General features: G+C 33.9%; 2 protein-coding genes and 1 pseudogene across 4 annotated transcripts; 1 reads left to right on the top strand and 2 right to left on the bottom strand.

Annotated features, from left to right (window-relative positions):
- The first annotated feature begins 63 nt into the window (after positions 1 to 63).
- LOC107950141 (ubiquitin recognition factor in ER-associated degradation protein 1-like) lies at positions 64 to 1,994 on the top strand (annotated as a pseudogene).
- LOC107950140 (uncharacterized protein C24B11.05) lies at positions 1,399 to 7,334 on the bottom strand. Of its 3 annotated transcripts, XR_005911455.1 has the most exons (10): positions 4,888 to 5,300; positions 4,550 to 4,617; positions 4,408 to 4,473; positions 4,217 to 4,311; positions 4,105 to 4,142; positions 2,832 to 2,919; positions 2,455 to 2,745; positions 2,288 to 2,353; positions 1,800 to 2,176; positions 1,399 to 1,704 (listed from the first exon to the last, which is right to left on the bottom strand). XR_005911455.1 is itself a non-coding variant. In XM_041090282.1 (9 exons), the coding sequence occupies exons 2-9, from the start codon at positions 4,608 to 4,610 to the stop codon at positions 2,018 to 2,020; spliced, it is 864 nt and encodes a 287-aa protein (XP_040946216.1). In that variant the 5' UTR covers positions 4,611 to 4,617; positions 4,888 to 5,300; the 3' UTR covers positions 1,399 to 2,017. The 3 variants fall into 3 exon arrangements, 2 of the variants coding, with proteins under 2 accessions (XP_040946216.1, XP_016740414.2); XM_041090282.1 differs by having other exon boundaries at positions 1,399 to 2,176; XM_016884925.2 differs by lacking the exons at positions 1,399 to 1,704; positions 4,888 to 5,300 and adding an exon at positions 7,200 to 7,334 and having other exon boundaries at positions 1,730 to 2,176.
- LOC107950139 (suppressor of disruption of TFIIS) lies at positions 7,200 to 9,709 on the bottom strand. Its single transcript, XM_016884922.2, has 7 exons — positions 9,366 to 9,709; positions 9,212 to 9,277; positions 9,037 to 9,134; positions 8,813 to 8,938; positions 8,322 to 8,591; positions 8,021 to 8,086; positions 7,200 to 7,930 (listed from the first exon to the last, which is right to left on the bottom strand). The coding sequence occupies exons 1-7, from the start codon at positions 9,583 to 9,585 to the stop codon at positions 7,784 to 7,786; spliced, it is 993 nt and encodes a 330-aa protein (XP_016740411.1). The 5' UTR covers positions 9,586 to 9,709; the 3' UTR covers positions 7,200 to 7,783.
- Between the last annotated feature and the right edge of the window lie 5,909 nt (positions 9,710 to 15,618).

The raw sequence follows: 15,618 nt of genomic DNA, 5'->3' as shown, positions 1-15,618 counted from the left end.
TACAACCGGTAGAAATCAAAATTTTCATTAAAGATTTTAATTAATAAACCTTGTAAGATTTCCCAACTCTCATAAACCTATATAAAGTGCCGTACTTGTCAAGAAAAGCAGAGAGCTTTCACTATACCCCAAAACTTAGCAATTCGCTTAACTCAAAAGGTTTCCACTTTTATTTTCAATTATCGGTTCACAATATTCTTTCTTTTGTCATAAAGAAAACTGGGTTTTTTTTTTTTGTTATCTTTGTACTAGAAGTTGTTTTTAATGGGATTGTTGTTGCATGTTAAAATATTAATTCATTCATGTCAGTTAGTTGTTTTGGGTACTGGGTTTTGTTTATTGCTTCATTATTATCACTTATCTTTTAGATTTATTGACTTCTTTTCTTTTTAGCAGATTTTTTAGTTCAAAACTTTGTGATCATAGACATGGTACGTTTAATGATTTTGTAGTTCTTCCTTCTCGTTTTAATTTTAATTTCAGTTTATTTGATTGATCATAAGCTTTTTGTAAAATTGTTTCTATGACTGGTATTGATGATTTAGCTTATTTGATCACCGCCTATATAGCTTAGGGCAATTGTTCTCTCTTGTTTGCTTAATATTATTTGTTTATTGCAGGACCGTGGCAATGAGAGATTTGAACAATGTTATCGATGTTACTCTGTCTCTTTCATTAATAAGGTTAGAGGGTTACACTTAGTTTTCTTGGCTACAATGTGTTATATATGCAACTGAAGTGTTCTTTATTGTTCTATGAGCTTTTTTTAACTCCACTTTGATTCTAATTCTGTTAAGCCTTTACAGGCACATCTAGAGAAAGGAGATAAAGGTTTGTTGATCTTCTTCACCAATTTATATGATAATATGCCTCTAAGATCAGTTTGTAAGTTTAGTTTTCATGGCAATTGACTAGCTATCACGATTGCTTGTTATTTCCAGTTATTATGCCTCCCTCAGCTCTTGATCGCCTTGGTAAGTATTTAACTCAACTTTTCCTTCTTTTGTATCTCTGTTAATGAATGTATAATCCTAATATCGACAACGATTGTTATCCAGCATCTTTGCATGTTGATTTCCCATTGCTATTCGAGTTGACAAATGCTCCTGTGGGGCGAGTTTCTCATTGCGGGGTTCTAGAGTTTGTTGCAGATGAGGGCCTGATGTACTTACCACACTGGGTATGGTTTTGAATTTTCTTTGATTCTTTCGATACTGTGATTCGAAGACTGTGTTTTGTTGATTTCGTGCTGCTTGCTTTTCCTACATTTTTTGTTTTCAGATGATGGAGAACTTGCTCCTTGAAGAGGGAGATATTGTACTGGTGAAGAGTGCTAGCTTAGCAAAGGCAACCTATGTGAAGCTGCAACCACACACTATGGACTTTTTGGACATCTCCAACCCCAAAGCAATGTTAGTGATTTTATTGGCACCGACTTATGGAATACATCAAATTCTACGATCCGCATTTGTTTCTTAAATTCTTTTTCTTGTGTTTGTTTGCATGCAGCTTGGAAATTACGCTGAGGAGTTACTCTTGCTTAACCGTCGGTGACACTATCATGGTCCCCTATAACGATAAGAAGTATTATATTGATATAGTTGAAGCGAACCTTCCCCTGCAGTCAGTGTAATTGAAACTGATTGTGAAGTGGACTTTGCACCTCCTCTTGATTATAAAGAATTTGAAAAGCCAGCTCCCTCTCTACACTCAAACAAGAGGCCACTTGAAGGTAATAACCAATGCCATGGTTGAACTTTGATTTTTGAATATACAAATGATTCCATGCAACAAATTACCTCTCCGTGCACATTTCAGTTGAAGAAGAGCTGCCAAGAAAAATCAAGTTCGTCCCTTTCAGCGGTTCAGCAAGGCGCTTGGATGGCGAACTGGCTGCAATGCCTGTCTCTCCTTTGCTTAAACAAAATTCAAATGTTGGTAATGAAACTGTTGCTTGCGGAAGCTATACTTTACGTCAACAGGCTAGAAAGCTTTGCTTAAACAAAATTCAAAAGAGCTAAGCTCTAACAGTTGTCTCAATGGAGATCTTGCCGGAATACCGAATGTTTTTGGTCTTCTCATCTGCAGCTTCCCAGAGCTCAGGCAATGCTTCCCGGATATTGTGGATGCTCTCTAAGGCATAATCCACACCGTCGGTCCAGTGAGAAGTTCCCACCTGTATATGTATGCATATTATGGGAGGAAACTAGTGAGCCAAGCATTCTCGAACTAATAAAAGGCAAAACCAAACACAAATTATCAGCACGATATATACTTAGTAACTTACCCACACAGCGTGAAGGCCCATCTTTTTACCAGTTTGTAGATTGCGGATGCTGTCATCAAAAAACAACTGCAAAGCCACCAATAACAAAAATATGATATCATCTGGAAGTTGGACAGATTCAATGGATATTGTGCTTTTTAGAAGTACAAAAGGATTGATTAAGTTACCGTTTTCTGAGGGTTGATTTTGGCGATCTTAAAAACTTGTTCGAATGCGTTCTCAAATGGTTTGCAGACAACAGGAGTACTTGGAAGCTTAAGCTCAGAATCAAGAACAGCACTGCAGTATCCATTGATGTCAACAATGGCAGTGTCTGGTTTGATATCATCAGCAGCTGAAGGGTTTTCTTTGTTTATGGGATTCAGAGTCTCGAAACATATAATCCCTTCGAAGCAGTCCTCCAATCCCAACCTGTTGAGCACCCTGGCAGCATGGTTCTTATCTGCATTGGTGAAAATCTGAATGCAAAACCAGAACATAATTAGAAAGGAACAGGGTTCTAAATGAGCATAAATAGCAATATTCACAATAAGAACAATCTTACTATTTTCCGAATTGGTATGCTAAGCAAGAGATTCCTTAAAACAGGGTCAGGTTTTAGCATTGCATAGGGCAGTCTCCCATGAACGAAACTGTCAAGTAAATAAATATATTAGAACCATATGTATGCTCCATATCTAAAATCTTGTACTTAATTCAAAACTATATCGTCTTACACTATCATATTAACTTCAAAATCAAATCATTATGAACTTATGCCATGTTTGCTTCGATGGAATTAGAATGCGGGTCCGGATTAATTCCGAGGACACTCATTTCGTTGTTTGTTTTAATTTTAGCTTCTGAATAGTTGATCTTCATTCCCGTCCTATTCATCAAAAACACTGAATTGGAATTCATTGCCTCCCCCATGTAATAGCTATTGAATAGCCCAAAATTATTTTTCTTACCAACATAGTCTGTTTTATTATATATTAAATAATAGATTGTATACATTAAAATATTATAAAATAATAATTTTTATATATGTTATATCTTGAATTTTTTTTATTTTTAAATATTGAGTTTGGAATATTTTTTATTATTATATAATTTTATTGTGAAATAATTATATAGTTTAATATATTATTTTTTAAAAGTATATTTAAAAATATTTTAGAATTATTAAATAAATAAATTTCATATTAAAAATTATTATATTTTATACAACTTATATTACACTTATAAAAAATATTTAATAAATTATATTGAATAATTTACAAATATTTTATCATAATATTTTTTATTTTATTGATAAATATAATGTATTTAAAAGTTTATTGAAATATTATTAATAATATAAAAAAGAATAATATTTGATGCACCCGTCAGTGCATAAATCTCATGCACCATCGTTGAATAATAACATGAAATATCATTAAATAAAACAAAAAAATAGTGGAAAACTTAGAAATAAATACTAATAATTTTATTTAAATATAATTAAATAATAATTAATTATGAATAGATATTAATAACTCATGGATCTAGGATCTTGGGTTTAATGCAAGGGTAAAATCATCATTTTCAATTTATTCCATTCCTATTTACCAACCAAACAATGTAATACTATTACAGGTGTATTCTATTCTCACAGTATAGCAATCCATTACAATTCTATATTCCAGTGAACCAAATAGGAGTTAATAAAATTTGACTGAAAATACTAACATACTAAATTATTAAATGAAAAAAAGTAAGAAGATTTCATTTTTAACTTGTAAATGCATAAACTAAATCTCAAATTTCATCAAAAGCACAAAGATGAAAAACAGTACCTATGAAAATCATCATACTCAAAGTTATAACCAATAGCCTGTAAAGAAAAAAAAATTGTAAGGTTTCTTAAAGGAGTTTTTATATTAAAAAGAAAGTAATGATAGGCTTTACCTTTAAACCAGCCATTGTTGTGCCATAATGCTTATACAGTGAAACACATAATTCAGGAACATTGTCCTTGATTCCAAGCTTCTTAATCATATATTCTAGAAAAAAGGGTATAAATAAAAGGTTATGAAATTGAAGAGGAAGCTAACAATTTTGCCAAACTAGGTGTCCCTTCAATGAAACCATGACAATACCTTGAATGTTCTTGGTAACTTCACTTGATATACCAGAAGTCAGAGGATAAAGAGTGTCATCTAGATCTGTAAGTTTTTTAAATATAGTTCACACCAACTCGATCAGGAAAAAAATCCTAAAGGGGAAAGATGAGAAATTTACCAAATAAAAGACATTCGTATTTGGGGTCCATGGCCTGGTTGATCTGATCTTCATATTCCATTTTTTATCTTCAAAAAAGGGTTATCAAATTCTTCTATCAGTTCAAAAAAGCAGAGAGATTCACAAAATCTTAGAAATACCCCCAAAAGAAAAGGGTTTTGCAGTGATGAAAATTGAAAGAGACCCAGATTCAGAGAGATTCCAGTTTATTGTGTGAAGAGAAAATGCATTGAAACATGAAATATAAACATAAACCCAGAAAAATAAAACTTTCAAGTTAGACATTAAGTAACAAACAGAAAACGAAGAAGAAAACATGTAAAAGAAAGGAACATTACCAGATTCCAAGTAATCAAACACTGGAAGAAAAACAAAAGCAAAAACTTGGTAAGTTATAAATGAAAAGCCAAGATAAAAGGAGAGAAAGAGGAAGGAAACGAAGGGGGAGAGGGATGTTTAACAGAGGGTATTGAATAGAGTAGAGAAGGGAGAGAAATGAGAGAATCTAGAAGAACGTGAAGGTGGAAAAGAGAAAACACAAGACTTTAGACTTTGAATCAATGGCGTCTGAATAAGGGGGAAATGAAGATGCGGTGATGGGGACACCTTAATTCAACAAGTGAACGCGTTTCGTTTAGCCACATAAATCAACACCACCATCACGTACTTGATCACCCTTCTTTACTCTATTTGAAAACTTAATCAATTCAATTTAAATATGAAGTCAATTATTTTTTTTAGAAAAAGGACAAGCTTAAAGAAACAGCAAGATTATACCCTTTTATCTGCTACCAAGAAAATTAGATCCTGATGTCCATGCAAGTTGGCTCTGTGCTAGCTTAATCTAGCCCCGAGCGAACATTGCAATGTCGACATTATCACTCGAGTCGCACGATTGCAATTGAGAAGCATAATGGTTGACTTTGATACCAATTAATATGAACTTCTGAGAATCATGCCCCAAAAATTAATTATTGAGAATAGAAAGCCTAGGTTCATATAAATCTTGTTAATAAATACCTTATTTCCCTAGCGAGATTCAAGTCTCATACTTTGCAATTAACACATAACATAAACCTTAGACATACCTCGAATATAGAGCGGAGGTTCTTCGATGACCATGAGTGAACTTTCTTGTTCATACTTTAATAACTTCAACATAATAATTCTGGTTATATTTTGTTTTAATAATTTAAATTTTTTTAAAATTCCAAAATGTAGAAAAATTTATTTACTGAAATAAAAGTTCAAAATGAACCAAAACCTAATAAAAGTTTTTCAAATTTCTTCAAAAAATAATAAAACAAAAACTTCCTTTTTTAAAAATTTTTAACTGGTCTTTTTTTTACCAAATTGAATTAACTCATTGATCTAATCTAAATTTAAAATGACTTAAAAAACAACTTGAAAGGATACAAATTCAAAATGACCCAAATATGAAATGAGTTTTTACCAAATTGAATTAACTCATTGATCTAATCTAAATTTAAAATGACTTAAAAAACAACTTGAAAGGATACATATTCAAAATGACCCAAATATGAAATGAGTCGAACCTGTAATAAACTCAAGTATTTAACTAAAAAAAATTCAAGTGTCAAATTAAAAAAAACATTGAAACCAAACTCATGTAACATATAATATATCAGCCTTGTTTATTTTAGCTCGATTAATCAACTCGAAATTGTCAAGAAGAGAATGAATTGGCCATTTAAAAATTTGTGGTTGCCAAGAAAATAGATTGAGACAAAGAACACAATAACATATAATGGTTCGACTCAAATTATCTAGTCCACTACCTTAATTTTCCACAAACTAAAGATTTTTTCACATTCACTAATTTAACAACCTTCGAAAATAACATACTTATTGAGGATTCTTCCCAAACCTTAAAAGGCAAAACCCTCAAAGAGAATAACCAAAAAGCAAACTGTTGTTGTCGGGCCTTAAGATCCAATAGGCAAAAACATGCTTGTCGAGGCTGTCCCTATGCCATACAAGTGTGGTAACAGTTGGGTATCAATTGGAATCCAAGTCAAACAGGGGAATCTTTACTTCAATGGCTTAAACATCTGTTTACAAATAATACCCAATAACAGGTACTTATTATTATTGCAATTTGGGCATTATGGCTATCGAGAAATAAATTGTTGCACGAAGGCAAAAGACATTCCACTAGTGAGCTATGTACCTTTGTTGTGGGGGTATATTAGAGAATTGGAAGCACTGGAGGACACTCAACCCAGAACTACCGAAACAGAGATGTGGCAATCTCCATCTGATTCATGAGTCAAAGTGAACTTCGATGGGGTTTTTTTACAAAGATTTGGAGGCATCAAGTTCAAGCATAATTACTAGAAACAACAAAGGCTTGATAATGGGTGCGACATGTAGTTGGAACCGGAATATAGCGTTTGTGGAGGCGACGGAAGCCATGACAGCAGTACAGGTCGTTTGATTCCCCTAAGAGATGAGTGTTCGGAAAGTTGAGGTTGAAGGTGACTCATTGGTAATTATTTCAAAGCTCAGAATGCCATTCATAGACAGATCAGAGTTTAGTAATTACATTTGGGAAGCTAAATAGATTTTAATGGGTTTTGAGAGCTTCAAATTCTAACATATTAAAAGAGGAGGTATTCTGGTGGCTCACCTGCTGGCGAAGGAGGGCTTCATTCGAAAGCGTGATGTTAGGTGGGTGGAAGAGGGACCAACGGTGATACAAAGGGCTGTGGTGGCTGAAGAACCGGATTTGTGCAGAACCACCTAACAGACCTGGAGGTATTGGTAAGAGTGCTAGAACAGAAGAGGATAACTAGCGTTTTTTTTGAACCGCTTCTAATCGGAGCTTATCATCGAAACTATGGTGAGAAATGAAGGGTTTGTCTAGTATGCGTGGGAGTTGTGAGGGATGAAGATGATTCTTTCTTGTTTTTGTTTGTGTGGATGCCAGAGAGGCACTCTTTGATTTTGACTGTTTATTTTCAATTGCTTTGGAAAAGTAATAAAAACATGCCAGATCTTTTATTAAAAATTAATAATAATAAAAAGAAACAATGATATTCTTTTATTATTATTATTATTATTGATAGATGATTAAACTGAAAATATACAAATTCCCCATTGGAACATGAAAAAAGAGAGAGCAAGATTTAGATACAGATCAAAAGAGCACAAATATGTTAGACGGGATCCTGAAATTGTAAAATCTGGGTTTAGGGTGATCTATAAATCAGCTTAAGCCATAACTGATGTCTGAATTGCAAGCTTCACACTTTCTGGTTTCTTAGCATCTGATTCCCACAGCTCTGGCAGTGCTTCCCTGATGTTGTGTATGCTCTCCAATGCATAGTCTGCACCAGTTGTTCTATGGGAAGTGCCCACCTACATTGGTTTAAAGGAAAGGATCAAACCCAATTGTGCAAAAAATCAACAAATTACAAATCCTTTTTTCTGAAATTTGCCAGTTCGTACCAACACAGTATGGAGCCCTATTTCTTTTCCAGATTGTATGTTACGGATGCTATCGTCAAAGAAAAGCTGCGGTGAACAAGAAAGACTTGTCAAAACAAATAAAATACTAAAGCCAAAAGGGTCAATATATAAGGGCCTAATTATGGTTTTAATCCCTCTACTGTGTTGAAATTCGGGGTTTGGTCCTTTTACTTGACATAATTTGAATACGTATTTTTATAGTGTAATTAGTAGGTACAAATAGATAATACCGTTAACTGCTGCCATTAAAGTGCTTGGAGAAGAGATTTGATAGACTTACTGTTTTTTGAGGGTTGATGTTAGCTATCTTGAGGGCTTGTTCAAATGCATTTTTGAAGGGTTTGCAGATGATTGGCGTGGAAGGGCCACTGTTAGCATCAAGGATTTCAGCACTTGTGTCTCTCAACTTGGAGCTCTCTTCATCATCTGAACTATGGCTTCCATTGGTAGAATTAAGGGTATCAAAGCTTATAACCCTTTCAAAGCAACCCTCCAACCCTAGTTTCTTTAGAACTTTAGCCACATGGACCTCATCCCCATTTGAGAATATCTGTTTCAAAAGTGGTGGCCAAAAAAAAATCAATGGTAATAAAATATCACAAAGAAAGTTTCAAAGGTAATAGATAGCCAACATGGGTTGCTTAGTAGGGTACTCATTAACACCTTAGCAAGCACCAAGATCACCAAGATTTGATTCGATGGGTGATCTGTAAATACCATTTCTAGCCCAACCAAAAAAGAACACCATGTTTATAGATAGAAAAGACTTACAACTTTGCGAATTGGTAAGCTAAGCAAAAGATTCCTCAAGACATAGTCAGGTTTCAGGTTCTCATAAGGTAGCCGCCCATGAACAAAACTGTGGTATTCATCATAATCAAAGTTGTAGCCAATAGCCTGAATATAATCATTGAAAAACACAACAAAATTCATATTCAATCATCACCCTTTTCTGGAACCACGATAATCAACCAAAAGAATAGTCAAGAATTTACCCTGAGACCAGCCATTGATGTCCCATAGTTTCTGTATAACACACGATTTATCTCCGAGACTTTGTCCCCTTCTATCCCAAGCTTTTCAACCATAAATTCTGCACAGATTAATGCAGAAGTTAAGAACACATGATATGTGAAAAAAGGATGTAAAATTTGCGAACATATGCAGTACCTTGGATGTTGGTGGTGCAAGCTTTGGATAAACCAGAACTCAGAGGATAAAGGGTATCATCCACATCTGAAAATAAAACATATATTAATCAGAAATGTTACTGGGTTTAAGGGAATTCCAAAGGATCTGATATACTGCAGGAAGACACACTTACCAAAGAGAAGACAGTCATATTTTGGTGCTGCAACATGCTGATACTGGTTTTCATTCTCCATTATTTCAGCAAGAGAGCAACTATATGAACAATGGAATGTAAATAAGCCTTGAAAGATGTATATATGAAAAGGGTAAAGGTAAGCTGTAGGAGAAAGATATATGAAAAGGGGTGAAGATGGGGGTTTATATAGGGAATAGGGGCATGGAAATAGAAGCATCGATGGTTAAGGAAAGGGATAGGAAAATGGTGTAAATAATGGTGTTTTCGTAGGGTCTGAAAACAAAAGAGAGAGCAGTGACTGGCAACATCAATTTGACCAACAAGCCTGCCATGACCAACTTTTTGAGGACGACGACAGTTGAAAGAGCCCCCTCCCCCCCCCCCCCTCCAAATTAAGATTCTTTAGTTTGCTTTAGGTTAGGTACAACCGTTTCCCAAGCTCATAACCCCTCACCTTTGAAAGAAATTAGGAGGTATATATATATGTTATAGTTTTAGTCCCTCTATTATGTTAAAAATTTCAATTTAATCTCTTTATTTTAATTCTCTTCAGACGGTTTTTAGTTTTCATAGGTTACTAAATTCTATTTTTATTTAATTTATAATTAATTTTAATTTTTTATGATGCAAAATTAAATGTTTTATATTTAAAATAGCTAGTGGAAAAACTTAAAATAGTAAAATAAAATATAAAAAAATATTTTTTTATTTATTGATTTAAAAAATTATGTTTTAAAAAATAATTGAAAACTTTATCATATAATATCCAAAAGTCAAAAAACACTATTTGTCAAAATAAAGTTCGAAAATCTAAAACCTAAAGTTAGTATGAAAACTTGAAGATCGAACCAAACCAAATCAAATTATCACAGACAGTTTAAAAAATTAGAAAAATAAATAAATCAACTAAATCGAACTCAATCTTAATTTACATAGTTTGATCCTCAACCTTTTATGATGCTATCAACTAATCTAAACTGATAACATCATTTATTTTTATTAAAGTGATGATGTGGATTATTTATCTTAAAACATTCTTGAGTTTTTGATTAACATATAAATTTATTATTGATTAAATATAATTAATTAGATTTTCATAACCAAAATTTCAAGCCATCAATTTAAACCGCGACAACTAACAGTCTTATATATTTAGACATACAAATACATTATAAAAAAGCATAGAGATTAAACTAAGTGGAATTAAAGTAAAATAATTAAATTATAAATTTTAATATAGTAGAGGGACCACAAGAATGATTAGACCTAAACATATCTTTCCAACCATAATAACGCGTGATTTACGTTGCACGTGCTTTTGTTTGGCTTTGAAATTATAAGATTAATTTACAATAATATCAATATCCAAATATGAACTCACATTTTTTTTTCTTCGTTATAGAATTTTGAATAAAAATATTATCTATGCTTAAAAGGAGGTTCCAATTTTAAGTAATAATTTGACATTGAAAGTTTTTGAGAAGGAGAGTTTCAAAGAAGAAGAATAAGAAGATAAGTCATACTTTATAAAAGTAATATATTTTAATTCTATTTTTAATGCATTTTTGGATGATTAATTATGTAAATTAGTGAATTTAATGCTCATAATCTTTTAAATTTATGTTTCTATACTTAGAGAGCATTTGAGAGCGAAATGAGCGAAAAACGAGCCAAAATCGGACAAAAAGAGCTATTTTCAATATCCACATGGGTTGGGCATTTCCACACAGGCTGGCACATAGCCCGTGTCGATTTCGCACCCTACTTTCCAAATACGAGGAAAAACCTAATTTTTAAGATTTCTGAGCATTCTAAACTCTATAAATACCCATTAGAAGAAGACATAATGGGGCAAGAAAAGAATATCGAAGAAAACACTCGAAAAACACCATCAGAATCAACTCGGAAATGGATCTCCATCAAGATCGAAGATCTCCTTTTAATTTCTTTCGAAGTTTTATTGAGTTTCTTTATGTCTTGTGGTTATTCTGACTTTGAAATGTTTTCGTTCAGGATTATGAACTAATTCCCTAGATAACTAAGAAGGATGAAACCTATGATGAATCTTTTTATTTAATTTTTGTTTTTACACGATAAATACTTTATTCTTGTTCTCAATTATGTATGCTTATTTCTTGTTTTAATATTTCCTAGATATTAATTCATGTGTAATGTGCTTAATTCAATGGAGCAAAATACCCTATTTAAGAATAGATCTAGCATAGTTGAGTGGAGTTGCATGCAATCCTAGAAATAGGACGACATAAATCTACCAGATTAGAGTTAAATCTAATAGGGGAATCCATAGATCGAGTTAATGCAATGATGGGGGTTTTAATTAGAAAGAGATTTCAATTAATCAACCTAGAGTCAGTTGTTCTTACTCTCGAAAGAGATATTAACATAATTTAGGGATTTCTACGGATCAAGACACAAGTAAATAAATCGTCTAACTCAGATTCATAATAATAGGTGAAGCCTAAGTGGATTTTTTCCTGGGTATTGTCTATCTCATTGGTTAATATTCGATTATTTCCTTGATTCATTCTTTGTTGTGTTCTTAGATAAATTAGTTTAGTAATTTTAGATTAAAATACAATCACTCTAATTTGTCAGCTAAATAATAGAAAAACAGTAATTACTAGTACTTTTAGTCCTCGTGGATATGATATTCCCTACTCACCATAGCTATGCTATTGTTCAATAGGTGCACTTGTCTTTTTTGTATTTATAGTTAGTTTAGAGACCATTAATAAGAATAGAGAGGAGCAAAGGAAGAGAGAAAGTTAAAGTAGAAGAAATTGATGTGTATTTCCTTAACTGCCTCCCTTCTAACAGGTTGGCTATTAAAAAGGTGAATAACAACAACAAAGAGGACAACCTGGCATAAGCCAATACGTACTGTATCACTCACAACTGTTTACATTAAACAACTCGTTTAAGCACTAATATAACCCTCCTTATACGCACTATTTTCATTAAAGACTTAACCAAAATACATCGTTTTGCTACAATAACTAACATTAACAGAATTGTGATTTATAGGTCATTAATTAGCCGTTGAAGTTGATTATTCCATATCAAATACTCCCCCCTCGAACATGATCATTGTCCTTAAAGATCGAACAGTGGATACTGCTGCTAGAACTCAGTCAAATGTTCCCAAGTCGAATCTTTAGGGAAAGTATTGTCCCATTCAACCAACACCTCTGTAGCTGCTTGATTACCTCTTTCATTCGTCAATCAGGTATTCTAACTGGTGTTTTGATAAGAGCACCATCTGAATCCATAGGAGGAAGTGTAGTGGAACTAGGAGCTGACCCAATGTATTTCTTGAGTTGAGAAACATGGAAGGTCGGGTGAGTATGAGCATCATTTGGTAACTTCAAAGGGTAGGCAACATGCCCCCTCCTAGCTGCCACATGGTGAGGGCCAAAATAACGAGGAGCTAGCTTCAGATTCCCTCTCTTCTTGATAGAGTGTTGTCTGTAGGGCTTCAAATAAACTAGGTCTCCCACTTGAAATTCTCTCTCTGATCTCCTCTTATTAGTCATTTGTTTCATCCGCTTTTGAGATCTCTTTAAATGAAACTTTAGTATACTTTAAGTTACATCCCTCTATTGGATACTCCTATCCACTATAAATCAACAGATGAAGAGGTTCTTGTCCATATAAAGCTTCATAGGTTCTTGTCCACTATAGCAGTGGACAAATGAAGCTTAACTCCTAAATGTTTAAACATAGCCTACCAAAAAGAGCTGATGAATACCTTATCCCTATTAGAGATGATACATTTTGGAATGCCATGCAACTTGTAGATGTGCTCTAAATACTACTAAGCCACAGTAAGTGTAATAAATGGATGTGATAAGGCTAAGAAGTGATTATACTTAGTGAGTTTGTCAACCATAACAAGGATGGTGTCCTTCCCTTTTGATAATGGAAGCCCTTCCACAAAATCTAAACTCACAGCTGCCCAGGCACGATCAGGAACTTGGAAAGGTTGTAACAAGTCTGGATAAGCTGAGTTGTCATATTTTCACTTTTGATAGATAGCACATTCTTTAACCCATTTCTTCATATATTTAGAAAGTTCCTTCCAATACAAAAGGCCTGAGATTATGTACCTAGTCACATGTACCCCAGAGTGTCCCATCAACTTCACTGTGGAATAAGTCAAAAAGTTTCATTCTCAGTTCTAAATCCTGACCAACTACCACTTTTCCTTTTCTCCTTAAAACTTTGCCATCCCATGAGTACTTCGAATGAAACTAAGGGTCTTTTTGAAGATCAAGACAAATTTGCTGCAAGGTAGGATCAATGAAATAGGAATTAAGGATTTGTCCCCATACCTCAGACCAAAAAATGCTCTCAACACACTGCAAAAGTTGCATTTCCTGTGAGTGGCCTCTATAAGATAATGCATCAGCTACTGTGTTTTGGCCTCATTTTTTGGTAGGTGATAGTGTAATCATAACCAAGCATTTTTGCAACCTATTTTTGCTGATAAAGTGTGATGGCTTGTTTGTTAGATAGAAACCGCAGACTCTTATAGTCAATCTTGATAAGGAAGTGTCTGCCAACTAAATAGGGGTGCCACTTTTTGGTAGCTAACAACACTACTAACATCTCTTTGTCATAAATGGACAAGGTTTGATGTTTGATCCCAAGCCCTTTACTGAAGAAAACAATAGGTCTTGATTTCTGTTGTAAGACTACCCTTACACTTTGACCATAGGTATCAGTTTCAACACAATATTCTTCTTTGAAGTTAGGAAGGACCAATACTAGTGCCTCGGTAATTGCTGTTTTAAGTTGGTTAAAAGCCTCATGTTTATTGTCAGACCAGCTCCAAGGTGTTTCTTTCTTAAGCAAGGTTATTAAAGGCTTGAAATAACTCCGTATTGCCTTATAAACCTCCTATAATAACACGAGAGCCCCCAAAACCCTCTCAACTCCTTAACTGAAGTAGGTGTGAGCCAATAAAGGACCTTTTCAACTTTAGATGGGTCTATGAAAACAAACCCGTTCGATATAATATGTCCCAAATGTTCCACATGTGTAGTACCAAAACTACATTTCCCTTTTTTAGCATACAATTGATGCTGCTTGAGAATGGTGAAAACTTTCCTCAAGTGTTTCAAATGTTTTTACCAGTCAATAGAATGTACTAAGATGTCATAAAAAAAACTAGCACCGACTTCTTGACCAACTGTTTGAAAATGCTATTCATTAGAGATTGAAAACTAGAAGGTGCGTTGGTCAAGCCAAAAGGCATGACCAAAAATTCATAGTGCCCTTCATGAGTTCTAAATGTTGTTTTATGGATATCACCTTCCCACATTCTAATATGGTAGTAACCAAATATTAGATCTAGCTTGGAGAAGTAGACTGCTTGCCCCAACTCATCCAACAGCTTCTCAATCACAGGAATAGGGAATTTTTCTTTGATAGTCAGTTGGGTAAGCTACCTATAGTCTAAACATAATCTTCAACTACCATTTTTTTTCACCATGACAATTGGTGATGCAAATAAATTGTTGTTGTCCCTTACAATTCCAACATCAAGCATTTCCTTGATGAGTCTTTCTATTTTATTCTTTTGAATAGTAGGGTATCTATATAATTGAACCTTGACCACCTGAGCCTTATCCTAGAGGGGCATCCAATGGTCCTACAATCTAACAAGAAGAAGTCCAATAGAAAGTTGAAACACATCCTCAAATTTAGTCAAAAGCAACTTAATATCTCTATGCAAGGGTTGAGTACGTAATGTCAAGATTGTTTGGGCAGAAGTGGTGAACAAATATAAAGACTCAGACCCTACCCTAACACACTGAAACACTAAGACAATTGTGCACTAGTGGAAACGTGTAGACCCCCGGGAAGAAGACCTTTAAGGTATATAATTTACCTAAATACTCAAACTGCATGGTAAGAAAAGAGAAATTCCAAACAATTGATCCCAGTGAAAGGAACCATTGAATACCAAGAACTAGGTCACATCCCTTGACTGGAAGCACCATAAAATTAGTATAAAATTAGCACCCTTGGGCTTCCCACAACACTAAACCACACACTCCCTTAGTGGCTAACTACACTCTATTAGCAACCATCACCTTGAGCCTACATGATGGGTCCACTAGTAGATGTAACTTCTTCATCAATTTGCAATCCACAAAATTGTGAGCACTACCCGAGTCAACCAGAATAATGGCTTCACAATGACCAATTTTAGCTGATAAATACA

The sequence above is a fragment of the Gossypium hirsutum genome, chromosome D03 (genome assembly GCF_007990345.1).
Source record: "Gossypium hirsutum isolate 1008001.06 chromosome D03, Gossypium_hirsutum_v2.1, whole genome shotgun sequence".
NCBI classification, from domain to species: Eukaryota; Viridiplantae; Streptophyta; class Magnoliopsida; order Malvales; family Malvaceae; genus Gossypium; species Gossypium hirsutum.
This window is presented reverse-complemented; position numbering and strand designations above follow the sequence as displayed.